This window comes from Netta rufina, assembly GCF_964035555.1.
Source record: "Netta rufina genome assembly, chromosome: 7".
NCBI lineage: Eukaryota > Metazoa > Chordata > Aves > Anseriformes > Anatidae > Netta > Netta rufina.
This window is the reverse complement of record NC_140130.1, coordinates 15,901,462-15,920,858: the sequence shown is the minus strand read 5'-3', so window position 1 is coordinate 15,920,858 and position 19,397 is coordinate 15,901,462. Positions and strand designations below refer to the sequence as shown.

At 37.3% G+C, this 19,397-nt stretch overlaps 1 protein-coding gene across 4 annotated transcripts in view; it reads left to right on the top strand.

Moving 5' to 3' along the window:
• VCL (vinculin) overlaps window positions 1–17,291 on the top strand; it is a 63,831-nt gene extending 46,540 nt beyond the window's left edge. For 2 of the 4 annotated variants that reach the window (XM_084290394.1, XM_084290393.1), the window contains exons 11-21: window positions 498–688; window positions 2,420–2,619; window positions 3,145–3,273; window positions 4,331–4,480; window positions 5,158–5,266; window positions 6,254–6,556; window positions 7,129–7,253; window positions 7,593–7,778; window positions 13,144–13,347; window positions 13,962–14,066; window positions 14,733–17,291. In XM_084290394.1, coding sequence (XP_084146520.1) covers window positions 498–688; window positions 2,420–2,619; window positions 3,145–3,273; window positions 4,331–4,480; window positions 5,158–5,266; window positions 6,254–6,556; window positions 7,129–7,253; window positions 7,593–7,778; window positions 13,144–13,347; window positions 13,962–14,066; window positions 14,733–14,879 — 1,849 coding nt within the window. In that variant the 3' untranslated portion in view covers window positions 14,880–17,291. The other 2 variants (XM_084290396.1, XM_084290395.1) reach the window with 2 other exon arrangements.
• The last annotated feature ends 2,106 nt before the right edge of the window (window positions 17,292–19,397 follow it).

Genomic DNA, 19,397 nt, shown 5'->3' with positions numbered 1-19,397 from the left:
AAACTATTACTGTAAAAATTCTGATCTTTAATCTATGGCCAGTTGCAATATGTAGATAAATATTTTTTCTTTGAAGTTTGACACTTCAAACTTTTCTTGATGCTTCATTGGCAGCCCTAATGTACTGTTTTCTGGTTTATGAATAGCCTTGGGTCTGTTGCTACTTACTTTTGTACTTGCAATCTGATGTTATTGCAGGTGTTCATAAGATGGCCATGGGTATGGGAAATCAAACTGATGAGTGACAATGCCATACCTTCCCCTGCCTCAGTGCTGTGTTGAGCATAAGTAATATCTAGGTGCCACAGCAGCGAAATGAGGTGGGGATTTATGTATGACAGATCTGCATTATTTGTTCTGAGATTCAAGTCTGAAATATTACTTTATTTAAAAGATAAAGTACCTCTCTTGTCTTCTTTTTCCTACAGAATTTGAGAGTAGCTGTAAAAGATCTGTATATTACTATAACTTTGTTTTTCTATTTTTTAAATCCTCAGTGGGAAAGGTGACTCTCCTGAGGCCCGTGCACTGGCTAAGCAAATAGCTACATCACTTCAGAATTTACAGTCCAAAACAAACAGAGCTGTAGCAAATACTAGGCCAGTTAAAGCAGCTGTCCATTTGGAGGGCAAGATTGAGCAAGCTCAAAGGTGGATAGACAATCCTACAGTTGATGATCGCGGAGTAGGTAAGTGTTTCTGCATGCTCCTTAACCCCCTCCCCCCCGCCTCCAGTCACAATTTTATGGTTTAACTTAGTAATTTTTTATGACTGAATGTACTGCTACTGAGATGCTGAGGATGTGTGGAATTTCTTCATTGATGATGAGACGTGCAGTTCCTGGCTGGTGGTTTATAGCCAAGTCCTGGCTGCAATATTATTTAATGAGGCTGGCCTTGATTCTCTTGGTTCTAGACAGAACAACTTTGGCAAAGAATGGGAGAATGTGTACGGTAGAACAGACGAACTTTAGACTGCTCCTTGCTTTTTAATGTCATGCAAATATAGTATCTCAAATATGAATTTATATATACTTCAGCAAATTGAGTAATTGAGTCCTTCATAAACCTTATCTAAAAATAGCACTTCCTGTATGATTTCTGGGTTATCTGAGGAGACTGCTACTTACTCAAAGAGAAAAGTGATCTGAGAATCTAAGCATGCTATCATGAAATTAAATTGAATTATGGCTTAAATTGAATTATGAAAGTATGCCTTCATGATTTTTGTTGGTCTATAACATGGTGAAATCTGAGGTGGTTGTCTTGAGGAAGCACAGAAAGTAAGCTTAATTTTTATTATTTTTAATGCAAAATAAACAAAGGGAACTTAAACCTGCTCCCCTACCCTCCAAAGTCTATAAGTACCTAGTTAATCATGAAACTTGTATACTGCAAGTTTTTTGAAGGAACCAAAGTTTCTCAGTGCTGGATGTGTACTACAGAATACAGAGTTTAATCAATTGTAATAGTAATATGTAATGATAAAAATGTGTGAAAGGATGTAATGCCCCAGAACTGTAATATTTGTAGGTTAATGAAGAAAAATTCTAATTGTAACATAATGCCGTTTTTTTCTTTGCATTTAAATCCCTTTCCTTGGATTGAGACTTGACATGGTGCTTATAGGTAGGAAAGGTTATGTTAAGAATGTCAATCAGGTATGTGCTCTGTTTGATCTGGACAGCACTTGGATTACTTGTACGATAGCATTGGCTTAAAATGATTCTTCAGTAGGTCTTTAAAGGACTTAATATATGATGACTTCCTTTAAAAAGACTACTATTGTATTACTTGAAAGAACAGAGGAACACATTGTTGGTAAAAGAACAGGAAGCTTCTGTGAGAGAGTTAAGGATGTTGCTGCACTAAAAATGACTTTTTTGACAGGAAGAACTTCAACATGCTGTGGAGGCTTTTTACATTTTTATTTTTTTTCCAGTCCTGGACACTGGACATTCCTTTACCCATGATTTCTGGAACCTCTGAAGAGGGTATTCTGTTTTAAAATTTATGTTTTGTACATGAATTTTTCCCCTCTTCCTGCTCAGCTTGTTATGACTTGAAGTGATATGGAGAAGAATTGCAGTACTTGGAGTTTGCAAGCAATTTCTATTAGAGTCAACAGATCAGTTCTGTAGTATCTGACAGCTATAATGGTTAACTTGAGGCTGCCCTTGCTAAAAACAGGATGCATTTTTAGGCCTGAAGTGCTGTAACAGGCAAAAAAAAAAATAATGGTGAGGGGTGAATTCCTGTTTGGGTTTGAAGTGCCATTGCTGAGAAACTGCAGAAGATCCTTCTCACGACCCAGAAATGTGTTGTTAAAAAACAGATATTCTATTCATGGGATGTTTGAATTACACTTTCACGTTTTAGTTGTCCTGTATGTTAATGTAACATGACTTCTTCCACTGTAGGCCAGGCAGCAATTCGGGGTCTGGTCGCAGAAGGTCGTCGTTTAGCCAACGTCATGATGGGACCTTATCGTCAAGACCTGCTTGCCAAATGTGACCGTGTAGACCAGCTGGCTGCTCAACTTGCTGACCTCGCAGCGAGAGGGGAGGGAGAGTCTCCTCAGGCTAGGGCAATTGCTGCTCAGCTTCAGGACTCACTGAAGGTAAAAATCTTTTATTGGACACTGAAGCACATGATAATACATGGAAGGGTTTGTACTGCCTTGATAATGGGCTTCTGTGTTGGAGGCACCAATAAACAGAGGAACAAAAAATGCAGCAAAACAAGTGGTGGTTTATCTGAGACGTTTAAAGCAAGCTTTCTACAAAACACCTTGATACCATGCTTCAGGGATTAATTCTAAATGAGCAATTTAGAAGTAAAAATAAAGAGAAGTCTTACTTTCAATGAAGATAGCCTGTTAGCATTGCAGATTTGATTGTCAAGGTCTCATTATGCCATTCATAGCTTCTGATCCTGCTACAATGAGTGGCATGTAAGCTTCTTGCATTTCAAATGATGAAAAAGTGATTTACAGAACATGCTTATGAGATTGTTTTATCTTTATAGCTTCTAATGTAACAGGCTTTTTTTCTTTTTTCTTTGTTAATAAGAGGTTTTCTGGGATTTGAAGCCCTGTGAACTTAATGGTTCTGTATCATGAGTTTATACTTGCTGTTTTTTGAAGGATCTTAAGGCACGGATGCAAGAAGCAATGACCCAGGAGGTTTCTGATGTTTTTAGTGACACTACAACTCCTATTAAGTTGTTGGCAGTAGCAGCCACTGCTCCTTCTGATACTCCCAATAGAGAAGAGGCAAGTATATGAAAGAGTGTTTTTTCCCGTGAAGCTTCAATTATTGTTCAGTTTTAGAAGAATCACTATTTTGAGAAATGAACTGGTATTTTGAACAAGTATTCTGAACAATGAATCAGGTTTTTTTTTCACAAGCTTGTAATACATGCTTATTAATTCTGACTGCAAGATGATTGCCATGAAAATCTTCCTGGTCTCTTGGGGTCTGAGGATTGTGCTATATATCCCTGGAAACTGTGTCATCCCTGACTTCAGTAAATGCTAAAGACTGTTCCCTGTGATGTTCATACCATGTTATCTTCAGCATGCTGATAATTCTAGTGCCAAATCACTGACAACAGTTAATGGATTGCATATCTCGACATTTATATAAGATGACCAAAGTTGTCTAATTCATGTCAAGATTAATCAGCACACTTAACCTGTTCCCTTGCTGTATAATGCTTCCCTTAATTCAGTCCTACTGGCCTTGAAGTATCCTGCTTGCAAGCTCTATTTGGCTGGTTGATTTGAACATGATCAAAATAATTACCAAGGCCTTGGGAAATTTAACTTTACAGCAGTGTAGATTTTATCAACGTATTCTGTCCTTGTGTAAATAAGAATGGTAAGAATAATGCATATGGTAAGAGATAAGAATGCATATATATAATTTTTTCCAATGTGAAGCCTCGATTTTTAGAGTAAAGCCCATATTTTTCTTCCAAATGCAGTCACTTCTGGATTCTGGGTTTGAGGATTTATCTCTGTAAGCTAAAATGGTTTCAACTCAGTTGCTAGAACAGTGGTTGGGAATTAATGTACTTTATATCTCAAAGCTATGAAGTGTGATAGTATCATTTGTAGACCAAATGAGTTAGTAGAGAAGAAAGTCCACAAATGTACGAAGATAAAAATGAAACCATTTCAGACTCTTTGTGTCTTGTTGCATCATGTCAGGAGATGTGTTAAGTTTAGTTGTTAGGAAGGTGTCTCTGGTATGTGACACTTGGAGAAAGTTTTTGTTCTGTTTGGGAAGTAAGGGTTTTTAAATATATTTTTCTTTTCTGACAAATAGGTGTTTGATGAAAGAGCAGCAAATTTTGAAAACCATGCTGCTAGACTGGGAGCAACAGCAGAAAAAGCAGCTGCAGTTGGAACTGCTAATAAAACCACTGTGGAAGGCATTCAGGCAACAGTGAAATCAGCAAGGGAACTTACCCCACAGGTTTGCTTTCTTAGTCTCAAAATGCTATTATACATGTAAGGGTTGGGATGGATTTCTGTGGAATTTTCCATTTGTTTCTGCTTATCAGAGTAAGATGTTAATAGCAGTAAGGAACGTAGCACCGACATTCTGAGAAGAGAAATAGCAAATATTCATGTATATCCTAATGGGTAGGACAAGGTAATTAAATGATGTGTCTTACTCTTCAGCTTTTGGAGAGAAGCACCAGTAACTTATCCTTGAAACGGTTACTTGGAGGCTTAATAGAGTAGAGAAAATGCTTCTTCAATGATTTTTTTCCAGATTAAACTTCTATCTAGAACTAGTGAGACTGTCAAAAGTATTGTACATTAGTGCTTTCAAGAACCATTAGTAAATGATAAAACACTTTCTGATGCGAAAGCAAGTAAATGAAGTTAGAATAAATATTTGTATCAACAAATACTAGAGGCATTGCAAATCTTAAAACAGAACTAGAAATTGAACAGAAATTGAACTAGAACTAATGGAGTATTAAAAGTGAGGAGTATTAAAAGTGAGGAGCTTCACATCTAGCATGGAGAAGCAAATGCATTTTCAGAAACACATACAATGTTTTTATATATTGTTACTTAATAATTAAAAATGTAATAATTAAAAATTATTGTTACTTAATTAAAAACTTTTTTCATTCATAGGTAGTATCAGCTGCTCGAATTCTTTTGAGAAATCCTGGAAACCAAGCTGCTTATGAACATTTTGAGACAATGAAAAACCAATGGATTGATAATGTAGAAAAAATGACAGGTAAAGTAGGATTTTTTTGTTGAAGATTATATTTGTGCTTATTTACCCTGTATGGATTTCTTTATCCATTCTATTTGGTTTGAAGAGACATGTACAGAAGTAATAACTGAATTAAAAAATATTGTTTAAGAGAAATGGGAGTGTGCTCTGTGACTCCAGAAATGTGTTCATGTTAGCATAAACAAAATAACTTGCTTCACAGGACTTCGTTTTGACTGGTGGAGGAAGCAAATTGGGCTTTAATTCTTCCCTGGGAAGAACAAAATACCTTTAGTTTTGTACTTGTTGTGTTAGCAGTGTATCACTGTAGCAGCTTGAGGCTTTTCTTTTTACATAATCTTGGCATGTTGAATGAGGACATATAATTAATTGGGGGCAAGAAAACATGTTCAAAATGATGTAAGAGCTTCATGAATGGAATTCATAAAACAAAACTACAGATGTACTGACTCTTTCTGAAACACTTAAAAGTTTCAGTCCTGAAGAAATGTTTCAATCTGTATTGGGCTGCTAACAAAATACTTTATCCGGGCTGTATACTGTGTCCCTCTCCATCTCCATAATTAACTTGTGGGAATTTTAAATCTCACTGCTTTATCACTATACATCACCCTTAAGTTAAAGCACAACCAAGAGGAATCTTTCATTTTGCATGAATGGGAGGGCTACAAAATTGCTGAATATAGATAAAGGAATTTGCAAGGAATGAAATTCTGTTGTGTATACTGTGTAAGTCAATTTTTCATTCAAGCAACATTCCATGTTAGATGAGTAAGAATTTGGGATGTGGTTAATGGGAGCAAGACTGACCATAGTTCCATAGTGTCAGTAATACATGTGGTCTGATTTTCATGCCTTCTTCCACTCCTCCCTACTCTTCAAGTTTGGAAATAGTTGCTTTTCTGGTTGGAAACAGTCTCAGGAATATGTAATAGCCCTTTCCAGAGTTGAAGTTAGAATATTAATGTTGTTAAACTTTTATCCTAGGGTTGGTGGATGAAGCCATTGATACCAAGTCTCTGTTGGATGCATCAGAAGAGGCTATTAAGAAAGATCTTGACAAGTGTAAAGTTGCAATGGCCAATATGCAACCACAGATGCTGGTAGCTGGCGCCACCAGCATTGCTAGACGAGCAAACCGCATCCTATTGGTGGCAAAACGAGAGGTTGAAAATTCAGAAGACCCTAAATTCCGGGAGGCTGTTAAAGCAGCCTCTGATGAACTAAGCAAAACTATATCACCGATGGTAATGGATGCTAAAGCTGTGGCAGGAAACATTTCTGATCCTGGTAAGGATTTGGTCAGCTGATTTGAAAAGTATCTTTTATTGGTGGAATGCTGTGTGATATAGTGCTCATTTTCTCTTGTACCACTGTGTATCCCCATATATGGAAATTTTGTGTATGCTTAATTCCCACAATGGTAAGATCAAGGTCACACCATTAACTGCTAAAACCTCTGTCATGTTCAAGGAAAAGGATTCATCATTCTAGTTCATTGCATGATGTCATGATCTTTATCAGAAACAAGTATTTACTACTTTTATCAGTAGTAGTACCTCTGTAAGGAAAATAGTACGTAATGTCTTCTGTTCTAAAAGTTGTTTTGGGAATTACTTTGGCTATTGACAGTGACCATTACTCAGCGTAAATTTTATTTTATGCATGTTGTATATGATATTAACATTTTAAACATGGAAATCAAGTATAAACATTGTGGTGGTTTTTAAAAATTATTTTATAGAAATATGCGCACTCTCTGCGGTACCTTACCAAAATATTTTTTGTGTTTTTTTTTTGATAGTATTGCAATTCTAAATATTACAGAATGCTATTAATCTGGGACTGGAATTTTTGTTCAGGTTTGCAGAAGAGTTTCTTGGATTCTGGATACAGAATTCTTGGAGCTGTGGCCAAAGTCAGAGAAGCTTTTCAGCCTCAGGAACCAGATTTTCCCCCTCCTCCTCCTGACCTTGAGCAGCTTCATGTAAGTGCAGCAGATTTTGTAATACAGTACTCAGTTGCCACTGATGAGGTGTGGACTGCACACTGAAATTTTTTGACTAAATTTTTATTCCTTAGACAGAAAACTCATTGTCTGGCCAGACATGTATACAAGCAGCCTGATGTCTTAATACATAAATAATCCAGCTTTCAAAAGAAGAGAATAAAATGTGGTATTTCCTTAAAAAGGGAGCACTTGAAAAGCTGGAAGAACTCTGGAAGAACGCATGAGCTCATGCGATCATGTCTTGCCATGTCACTGTCATAATACTCGATCTTTGTACTACTTCATTGCACTGAATAGGGTTTTTACCTTTCTTAGCTGACTGATGAGCTTGCTCCTCCAAAACCACCACTTCCAGAAGGTGAGGTTCCCCCACCCAGACCACCACCACCTGAAGAAAAGGATGAAGAGTTCCCAGAGCAGAAAGCAGGAGAAGCTATTAATCAGCCCATGATGATGGCTGCTAGGCAGTTACATGATGAAGCACGAAAATGGTCTAGCAAGGTAAGAAGTTGTTACAGATTTGTCCTGAGTTACAAAGAAAATTTCTTCAGAATCAGTGTGTTTGGTCCAGTATCAGTTGCCTCAATGCGGAGAATAGACTTATATAGACTAAATAGTAAAAACACTGCAGTAAAAGAATTTTACTGCAGTGTTTTTTTTTTTTACTTTTTTACTTTTCATCTTCAAAGTGAGCTAGGTACAACTGTTCCAGTACTCAGAAGTGTTAGAATGCTTTATCATCGTACCTCTGCAAACACAAATGTGTGCTCTTTGTGATCATTGACGATGCAATAGTGCCTCTGTAGGCAATACTTAGTGCCTTTCTATGTTGACAAGCTGATGGTTTTATTTAGCTGACTTTGGGATGTCTGCATGAATGTTGCAGACACCAGCTGCGAGAATCACGAACTGGTTTGTGTTCTGGAAGGAGCTGCAAGTTACTTTGTGGTTTATCTGGTGCTCTTCTGATCAGAAAAGTGACTGTATATAGATAACCTGGTCTGCTTCCTTTTTTGTAGAGTCACTATCAAGGCCAAAATCCTTCTTGTTTTTTTACTATTTCATTGCCATGATTAAGCATGTCATACCTGCCTTCTGCAGGTATTAATTGAAGGCCAGAATTTGGCCTTTAAAATCTTCACTTTTTTTCTTCCACCCCAATGCATGGTAACGAGAGGATAAACTTTAATAGCTTACTGAATCAACTCTAACAACTTGGTGTGCATAAGGCACATCTGTTTTGGAAGTACAAATAAAGTACAAAAGAAATACTACAAATCTGTTTGTGTGCCTTCCTTAAAATGAAATGCTTTTATTTCACTCATACTTCTGGATATACCACATATGTTTTTATTTTATTTAAGGGATAAGACTGGAACATATCTTCTCAAAAGGTAATCTTGAGGCTGAAAATCTTAATTTCAGCTTCCTAAGTGTTTTGATGTTTGAATCCCCAAATGAGTAACCTAACAATACACAGTAGGTTAAAAAAAAAAAAAAAGTGTTTACTATATATGTACTAAATGACATGTATAGACACACTAGAGTATAATTAAAATAATGCATCTATTAAAACATTTATGTATCAAAACAAGGCAGCAGACCTTAAAACTTCCTCCTAATTATAAAAGAGCCCCAAGCTTATTGTTTTTTGTTTATGAAACACTAATTTTATTGCTGTTACCATAAGTTGAGACCAACAAACCAGTGTAACATCTGTTCTTTAAATTCTTGTTAGCAGTTCCATTTTACCAATAAAGGTACAGTTGCTTTGATAATATATTTTGGGGAAGAAGGTGGTGGTCAGGACACTTTGTCAAGAACAATTTTGCACATGCAATCCAAGTTTTAAAATATTTTTGCAGACAATCATAAAGGGCAGAAAAATAGAACTTCAAAAATATTTTTGTAGTTGAAGCCACTTCCTTATTGGGTGGAAGAGATTTGATGGACACTGTTACTGAGGAATATGTGTTAGATCTGGAAAGACAGAAACACAAGGTCTTGCTTATACTAAATGGCAACAGGCTGCGTCAACTGCCTTCTGCTTTTTTAGCCATTTATATTAGCCCACTGATATTTTCCTATGTATTACGCTTATAGGGGGGCAAGTAAGTAATCTTTAAAAGCATTTGATAACATTCTCCATTCCTGTAAGATTTAAAGTTCATTACTTTTTTTCTTTAACAAAAACTCAATTTCACTGGGTAGATTCTGGACTTCCGTGTATTCCTTTTCTCACAGAGCACAAAACAAACACCTATTGCTTTAGATTTCCTTGCCTTTCCCCCTCAATTGAATAAAGGAGAGAATGAAGTTTTATTTGTTTAGTTAGGCTCCTGTGTCAAAACTAGCATCAAAACGAGGGATACTGGAAACTTTTCACTGAATTAATGCTTAGATTTAAGTCTTCAAAGATGGGTTGATTTGTCAATATATAAATGCTAGAACTTGTTCTTCCAAAAACTGCATTTTTTCACTGACATAGATGTTTTTCTATTAAAAGATCAGATCTTAAGTAAAATTCAGTTGCAAATGTTTTTGCTAAGGGTTGCTTGACATGTAGCATTCATCAAAGAAATGCAGTTGGTAAATTTGTATGATATCTTTTTTTATTGAAATGCTATTATATTATGAATGACTGTACTATTATAGGACTTTTACCTCATCTTTGTGATCTCCTTTTATTTGCTTGAATCTTTTTTTCAAAGGTAACGGATACAACATATTGTGGCAAAACAGTATAATATGCTTCATAATCCTCTTACTTTACTAATTCTGTTTCAGTCTTTTTAAAGAACTGTAATATTCGTGTCATTCATAACATTCAGTATCACCTCCTTTTTTCATAACCTGGTTTTGTTCTTTTTCACATTATCTGCAGTACTTCAATACCCATTTCTACAATATCTTCCCTGCCACCATCACCCTTTTTTTCTTGACAGCAAACAGTGTCAGTGGTTTTTCTGTGGCCCTGCTGCTATCTCTTCTTACATATACGTGAAAAGGCTTTCATACATGCTTTGTGTTTGCACAAATACCACAGTCATCAGCTGCTGTGCCTGCTTCAAGCCAGTGAAAATGGCTTTCATTAAAACAGAAAATCCATTCATTTCACCATTGTCTTGCCAGAAAAATGTTGTTCTGTAAATCAGCCTCTGCGTGTAGAAGCTGTACGCTGAGTTGAAAAATGTTGCTGCATCTTTGAATTGGAACTTCTTAATTGTTTTGGTAACTTTGGTTCACAGGTGAAATGTTTGTTTCCTTCTGCTAATTCTGTATTCCTTCCCCTCCTCCCTCTTTACGTGATCCTAGAACTGTCCTGTTGGATCTCGAGAGACTAAGAGGATGTTTTGGTCACTAAAACAGCTCAGTTCATGCTCTTCTACCAAATTCTGCTTCTTGTACTAACTGTCCCGTTTCTCCACCCTTGCTGCCACCTGCAAAGCCTGTGACTGTGGTTAATGAAGCGGCTGAGGCTGGTGTAGATATAGATGAGGAGGATGATGCAGATGTTGAATTCACTCTCCCCTCTGACATTGAAGATGATTACGAGCCTGAGCTGCTGTTAATGCCAACCAATCAGCCTGTTAACCAGCCCATTCTGGCTGCTGCTCAGTCTCTACATCGGGAAGCAACCAAGTGGTCTAGTAAGGTACTCCTGAGTCTCCCCCGGGGACTGATCTGTGTGCATCCAGCCATTTGGAACGCTGACACATTTGCATCACTCTTGATCCCTGCTGGGTCCCATCATTCTGAATGAATAAACGTGCCTGCACTTCATCTTAAGGACTGAGAGTGGCTTCACAAGTTTGCTAGATCTGTCTGTCAGTGCCAGATTGAAGCTTGATTTGGGTCACTTATTAATATTCAAAGGCTTCCTCTCTCTTTGCATCTGCCTGTTCTCTTTGTTATGGCAGTTTTCAAATTGTAAACAGCGGTTGTCTTCCCTCCCCCCTTTTCTTTTTTCATTAATTTGGGCTACCTGGGAAGCCATGGTTAATGGTTTCTTAATGACTTCCAGATACAACAGAGTATACAGTATTCAAGAAGTCATTTAACATGTCTATTGTGCTTTGCCTCCATTGATGCCATCAATTAAAATACCTTGGAACAAGGAATGGCTTTGTATGGCAGTGTTTATTGAAGAGGACTGACTGTTTGCTGGCTTGCACTTGGCTGTATTGCAAATGCTGGTTTTGAGAGAATTCTTTTATGAAGAAGCTGCACTGAATGCTGTTATCTGCTGAATTGAGATAGTGTTTGTGTAAAAACAGTGGAAATCTAACATGGGGTTCAGATGTTCACAAGTAGCCTGTTTCTTCTGTCTAAGCACAAATGTTTGCAAGACTGGTCACTTTTTTAGCATGCTGCAAAAAGTAAGGTTGGTGTCATATAACAAACAAAGGTTAGGGACACGTGTGTGTATTTATACATATATTTGTATGTATGTATGTAGAGATACACTAAACTATTTTTAATAAAAAGGGCTTTAAAATGTTCTTGTCGTTTTCAGATTCTGATGCTTGGATAACTTGTTTGAGGGCTTCGTAAATGACACTGGTCCTAATTTCTTGATCATCCTGCGTGAAAACATGGAAAAGCTTTGTGTTATGTCACTTGCATCCTAACTGGTTATACTAGCAAACAGTTTAGATATTAGGTCACGGTAACGAATAGTTCAGCTTTCTGTGTCGCCTGTGTCTGTGCAATATTTAATTAAATGTTTGGGATACCTTCATGGCTAGTAGTGCGTCATGGAACTATGTGCAAAGGGACAGAATACATTTGGTCAGTTGGGTTCTCACTGTGTACTTCTTGCTCTGGACTTCATTGGTCATTAATTGTGGAATTATACTGAAGAACGAGTGTGCTAATAAATAAACTCACATGCTAATATTTCATCCACACAATAGGAATGCTTCATGGCACTAAATATTTCACATTTTTCTAACAACTTCTTATGAAGGTGAATCTAAATATACTAACAGATTATTAACAATTGATCATCTTGGTCTGCTTTTTTTCTTGCATTAGGTTTCTCTCTGGAACAGTGTATGAGAAATGTTTCTCCTTTGGTCATATTAATTCACATATTGCAAATATTTCTCAAGTACTTATGTGATGGAATTTGATGTATTTAATGAAAGAAATCTGATTTTTAATGATATTTCTAGCTTATCTTTTTAACTTCAAATTCTTCTCTCCTCCTAGAGCCTTTATTTTAAAGGGAGAGAATTTGTCAAAAAGGAAGAAGTGTTACCAAGAAAAAACTTCACTCCCTTCTCCCCCCAGTAAAACCCAACAACCAAAACCAACAACATTGCATCTCATTTCCACATTACCTGTGACAAAGCTTTGTATGTTACAGATTATCTTCCATTTATCCTTCAGCAACATAGCGAGGTAGCAGCACAGAATATTCTTTAACACTTCAGTTTCAGATGCCACTGAAACCTCATGCTCAACTGTTATGACTACACTATTTAACTGAATTAGTGCTATTTGGTTTAACAAGCTATTTAGCATACTTAAAAACCAAACAAATATGCTTTATCCTAAAACATAGCCAGCAAAGCAGTAACTCCTATTCCATGGACAAACTAACATTTTTCTTTACCGCTTCTTTTTTCCAGTTTTGTAGCAAGCTTTTTTTACTGAGCGTTAGAAAGAAAAGTATGTCATGAGTGTATAATTAGTGCAGATCTTCCCTGTTCCTCGAAGAAACCTCTTCTCTGTTCACAAATGGTTCTTCAATCCTTGACTTGTTGAAAGGGTTGCTGCCAAAATGTATACTGCTGTTCAGATGTGACTTCTGGGAAGCTTTCTTGCAGGCACAAACACTCACTGATGTTGTTCTCTTCAGGGTAATGACATCATTGCTGCTGCTAAACGAATGGCGCTGCTAATGGCAGAGATGTCACGCCTGGTGAGAGGAGGTAGTGGAAACAAGCGTGCCCTTATTCAGTGTGCGAAGGATATCGCTAAGGCCTCAGATGAAGTCACTCGACTGGCCAAAGAGGTGGCCAAGCAATGCACCGACAAACGCATTAGAACGAACCTCTTGCAGGTAATGAGCTAATATGTAAAAGCCTTGAAAATACTTTGTTCTTCTCGTAGTATGAACAGGAGCTCTTGAAGTAAAGCACGTTATCTCTCCTTAGATTATAGTTTTGTCAAGTTCCAAGTCTGTTTTTAGATCCCATGGTAGTACATGTTGTGTCAAGTCAGGATTTGTATATACATACGTAGAAGATGCCAGTGCCTAAGAGGTCGTGAGAAATACTGTGCTATGAGCACTGGTCTATCCTATGTCTATCTACGTTGCTTTGTATTTCATTTACTCATTCCTCTTATATCAAAGAATATTGGCAGAATTTTAACGCTCAGTACTTTTTTCTCTCATCCAAATCACATCTTTCCATGCCTAAGTCTGGGTGAAACCCTTGAGAAATATATGGACAAAGGGAGAATGCACGTTCCATCCCCAAAATTCCCAAAGCACCTAAAATTAGATGTTCTGTTGTTTTAACAATTTTTGTTAAAGTCTTAAAGATTACAAGGTCTCCTTTGTGCTTATTCTTTTTTCTAACAGTAAAACAAAACCAAAGAATTAATCTGCAAATAGAGAAAGTGTATCAGTTTGATTCGTAACGTGAAGCATTTTTTATACTTATTCTTTAGGTCTGTGAGCGAATCCCAACCATCAGTACACAACTCAAAATTCTTTCCACTGTCAAAGCTACCATGCTGGGCAGGACTAATATCAGTGATGAAGAATCAGAACAGGTAAGAGGTGTAAAAATCAGTGGTAGGGTGGAACTGTTGGTCAGTTTCATGGGTAGAAAGATATGATAAGATATGATTGGATGTGTTCCAGGAACTCAATGATTGGAAGATACCTTAGCTATTTATTAAGGATAACTTTACACCTTGGTTGCTGCTTCAAAAGCTACAGTTTAATAGAATAACGTCAGTCCTTGCCAAGCCAAAAAGTTACTCTGGTTCAAATTTGTATATGAACAACTTACTTATCTCCTTTAATTTAACAGTCAGAAGTGAGCTAGGAAAAGAACTTCTAAAAATAGGGCAGGCTTAATGCCGAAGGAGTAGTAGCACCCTCTGGTGGATTGCAGTGAAAATAGTTGTTCTCCAACATTATGTTGAGTATCTTACAGTTCTGCTGGCTTCCAAATGCACGTTTTCAGTTGAAATCCTGCAGTCTTTTGGCTTCTGAGAGATTATTCAGGTCTGAAGCATTGAGCTTTTAATAACTGTACGGTGAAAAACAGGAAAGTGGTGCTGTGAGTGAACAGAAACTTCATTTGTTTTTGTTTACTTTTCAGAGACTGACTTAAAAATGCTTGTATTGGGAGAGTTGTTGTGCATGGTTCTGAATGTGGTATTTCAACGTACATTAGAAGTTTTTTTTTCTTTTTTTTTTTTTTTTGACAGGCAACTGAGATGTTGGTTCATAATGCCCAGAACCTCATGCAGTCTGTAAAGGAAACTGTGAGAGAAGCTGAAGCAGCATCCATTAAAATAAGAACAGATGCTGGATTCACTCTTCGCTGGGTCAGAAAGACTCCATGGTATCAGTAGACACTAGCCACATAAGTATTGTCTTCTGTAACTTAAAATGCCTTTTTTTGGAAACGGAAGATTTATTAACAGCAGAAGGTGCTGTATACATGAGCTTAAAATTAGCTTATGCTAATGCCCCATTCTAAGGGTATGAATTATAAGAGAATGCATTTCAAATATCTTCAGAACACATTTGATATCAAACACCTCGAAGTCGTTTCTGATAGTAGACAGTTCTTATCTTTTTTTTTTTTTTTTTTTTTTTGCTTATGAAGATTCTCTTGAAATCTGTAATCCCAGAAGCACATTTCATTTATGCACTGCATATTCCAGTAGTTTCCATGTGATGGTATAATACGTGCACCTCACTTTAAGCTTGTGTTGGGAGTCTGGGACACTAACAGCGTTATTAGGCAGTGATTTAGGGACAATCAAGGATATGTAAAAATTCACCTCTTCAACAGGATTGTAACTGGTTGTTCTTAAGCCATTCAGAAGTGGTGGAAGGTTTGGATTTTTTAAAAAAAGAAAAAAGGGGTGGGAAGGGGAAAGCCATTGTAAGATGAGGATTAAAATCCCACATCTGAAATTATGTTTTTAATTTTTATTTTTTATTTTTCTGTTGATTTTTGCTTGGCAACAGTGCTTTAGTGAAAACTGGAGCTGTCTGTTACCCTCCTGTCACCCTGCAGGTATGCATTTCAGTACTTGTGCTATACTGAAATGCTTCTAGGTGGATGTTGATAGCACACGGTTGTCAGCCTGAGCCTTACTGCTGGAGTCCTTAATTCATGCAGCTCTCCTTATTGCTCAATTTAACGATGTACTGGGCTGAAAAAATCTGGTTCTCTTAAACTAGCTACATGCCCAGGTCCAGCAAGTGTCATGTGCCAGCTCTCTCCTTTCAAAAACCAAATGTGCACAAACACATGCAATTATTATTATTTTCCATCTAATGCTATTGCATCCACTCAAGATGGAAATTAAAAGATTAAGAATATTAAATTCAAAAGACCTTTTGCCAACTGCATGTTTCCAGCAATGCAGTAGTAGTGTGTAAGCTTTTGGAAACCCAAGCACTGCAGTGCAGGGATGTGAAACTCCTTAGGTAGCAAGATGGCTTCCAGCAAAGAGTGGTTCCTAATGCTAAATGAAATGAGTAAAAATATCTGAGTACAACATACTTGGAGTTTGGAAATTCAAAAGTTTCTGAAGTCTTAGTAATTTTAAAAAACAAAACACACTGTTGATAAAATAGGCTTCAAAAGTTTTTATCCTTCCATTATGTAACATGCCTTCCTACATACAGTTATGTTTATTTGCTCCATTGTGTCTTTCGGCATTTGACAGATAGGGGGGAATTACAATTTTAGAACGGATCTCCATACATTTGCAAGGGGCATTCACAAACTTGTGCCCAAATCAGCTTGGACCTCATAATGTCCTCATCATTTTCACTTGCTGAAAGATGTTGAATGACCTTTACTATAATGCCCTTGTTAGACTGATTTTTTTTCCCCTGCTTGAAGGAAAAGAGAGAGAACACTCAGCTGTTCTTTGCCTGTCTGTGACACTTGGACTTGCTCCCCCTGCCCCTTCATTGCACTGTTATCTAAAAAGGGAAGTTAAAGTGATTATAATACATCTGCCTCAAACTAACTGACCTTAGCAAGAAAAAGCGTGTCTTCATCTTCAGCTCACTCTCCTGGTGTCTGGGTATTATGAAACACATGGTACTTAGGATCTTTCCTTAGTATTCTCTTCCTGCGATTACCTGGAACAGGAGGAGTAAGGAAGGAGTGCCAGAGCCTTAACCTGAATGTCTTGCGTTTGGTTGGTTTGTACCAGATCTCTAACGTAATTGTAATGTAGTAATTTCTATTTAATAGTAAATAACACTGAATAGGTAGGGGTTACTTTTAAGGGATTTTCTAAATAGTCTTCCTGCATTTCAATACTCCTCACACTCCCACCCCTCTCTGCCCCCCCAAACCCTCTTTCAAGCTTCTCTGTGAGATATTTTTTTTCTCTTTAGTATCACTGTTTAGTTGCTTGACTGATATTAATGCAATATTACTAATGCCTTTAATACATAATTGTTTATGCCAAAGATCACTTTTTGTTTGAGTAATGTTTTCAGGAAAGCTATAAATCATGGTTGCCTTTGATATTCTTCCAGAATGTTTGCTGTAAGTTCTTAAATTGTTTTGTAGAAGCTGAGATACTCGTTCACCTTATGCAATTACCGCTTTTTTGAACACTATTGGTCTTCAGACCTGAAATGCAGCAGAAATTTTAAAAAAGACCATGAATGTCATTTAGAAATGTTTTACCACTATAAAACTTTGTTTATAAACCAAAATGTGTTGTATAGTCTAACGTTTTCAACCTTTTTCTTTGGTTCTGTTAAAACAATAAAACTGCATTTGTACAAAATGTCTGGTTGTCAGTATTAACTGAACAGTGATAATACTGTAAAAAGGGCAAACAGCTCTTACAGAGCAGAAATGCTAAAGCTAAATGATGTTTTTTGAACAGAAAATGTGCAGTTGCTGAAACAGAAAAGAGGATTAAAAGCAGTTGTTTTTGTCTTCGCTGCCAGTAAAACTAACAGTCAAAAGAACCAGTGGGAGAAAATGGGAGTTGTTCCAGAGGCCTGATGGGTCATCTGTTCTAGAAGCACCAACCGAGGTTCTGAAAACTTGAAATGGGATTTGCCTGATCCTGTCAGTAAAGGAAGAACTGTGGTTCTGGCTAGCACTTCATCAAATCTGAATTTTACTTGGCAAACTTGAATGCAAAGGCAATTGCATGGAATTACTGTTCTGTTTCTGTCATAGAACCTCTTGCTACAATTCATATAAAGCTTCTGTTTTAAAAAATTCTGTCAGCATTCACACATTAACACTGTAACCTCACAGGACCAACATTTCTTGGTGATGTGGGACAGAACATAGTCCAACAGTGGCAGAAGGCACCTAGGATTTAGTAATACTAGATAAATTACAGATTTCATGCTGTTAACAAAGTTCTCTCCGTAGCTGAAGGAGGATGACAACTTCTGAGACAGTCACCTTTGTCAGCACAGGATATCAAAAGCTGACTAAGAAATCCTCAGTAATGACATCCTTCTGTTCCTTAAGCCGTGCTATTCATACAGGTGTTGGTACAGGTTGTTAGTGGGGAAAGTGTGAACCCTGCTACTGCAAACTGTGCAGCTGACGTTCCTGCATCTGGGGAAACGGCGGGAGTCAGCACACCCACAGCAAAAGGCATTAGCCTCACACAACGAAAACCAATTCCCTGAGGAAAACTGTGTTTGTGTTCAGGGCGCCTTTTGTTCCAGGTAAGTGTAACTGTTGATGGTGACTTCTAGTGAGGGACAGTGAAGTATGGATTGAAGCTCTTCCAGAGACAGCAGCTTTGTGTATCCTCCCCTGGCGGTTGAGTGACACAAGGCTGGTGAAGCTGGTTCTGCAATATGCTGACGAAGTGTTGGTGTTGAAGCTAGCCCTTTCTGATACTGCATTATGTATCTGTCAATAATGGTGTCAGTGCTGAGAGATCTTGCAGCATTTTCAGGCTGCTAATGCAGAGAGCAGTTCTAGCTATGCAGACTTAAGCTTGGGACCTAGCAGTTACATCTGAAAACAAGTTTTTTTAGCAAAATTTCTTTAACCTGAGGATGCGGTTTACTGTAAAGTGGAACAGATCTGAAGGATAAGCTACAAACTGATACAAGTTCCACCCACTGAAAAAGGTAGGTGAGAAAGCTGGTGGCTTTTAACAGCCAAGTGACATGCTTATACAAATGTGAGGTTTTCTTAGAGGTGCTAGTTTGTAAAAGCAGTATCTTGTAGCTACAGTAATCTTCTGTAATTTCAGAAATTCAAAATAGATGGCTGTGGTCAAGTTTGATATTGCCGAAGTTTCTAATAGAGAATGTGTGAGTTCCTCTTCCTACGGGCTTGCTGCCAGTATTTGAGATGAGCTCCCCCTCATTTTTTTTAATTTGTCTCAAAATTTGAAATTTTGGCTACTGTATTACTTTAGTTCCTATTATTCATCTGAAGCCAAGTTAGCACATATTTATCCATTTGTAATCCATATTAATTAAGGAAATAAAGATTCTCCAGTATCCCACTCTTCCTTAATTCTGAAACTTGGGTTTCTCAGCCTGTTATGTACTGCCCAAATGTATGGTGTGAACCCTGGCAGGAAAGTTAGGGCATATACTGGTTTATAGATACAGCAAGCTTATGCTGGTGCGTAAGACGTTGTTTTGTCTGCTTTGCATCATCATTGCTCTGTCCTTAATGCTTAGATTGTGACATTTCAGTTATCCCACATTCAAAAAAAACCAACACACAAGCTTACTTGCCATGCTCATGAATGCTCTTCCTAAACTTCGAATACCTGCATAGCAATTAAGTTCAGTGAAGAGGTAGCAATTACTTATTTAATTGTATATTGGATGTCTCTTATCTAAAGAGCATTTTGGATAGTTTACAATAGTGAATACTTCACACAAGAAAA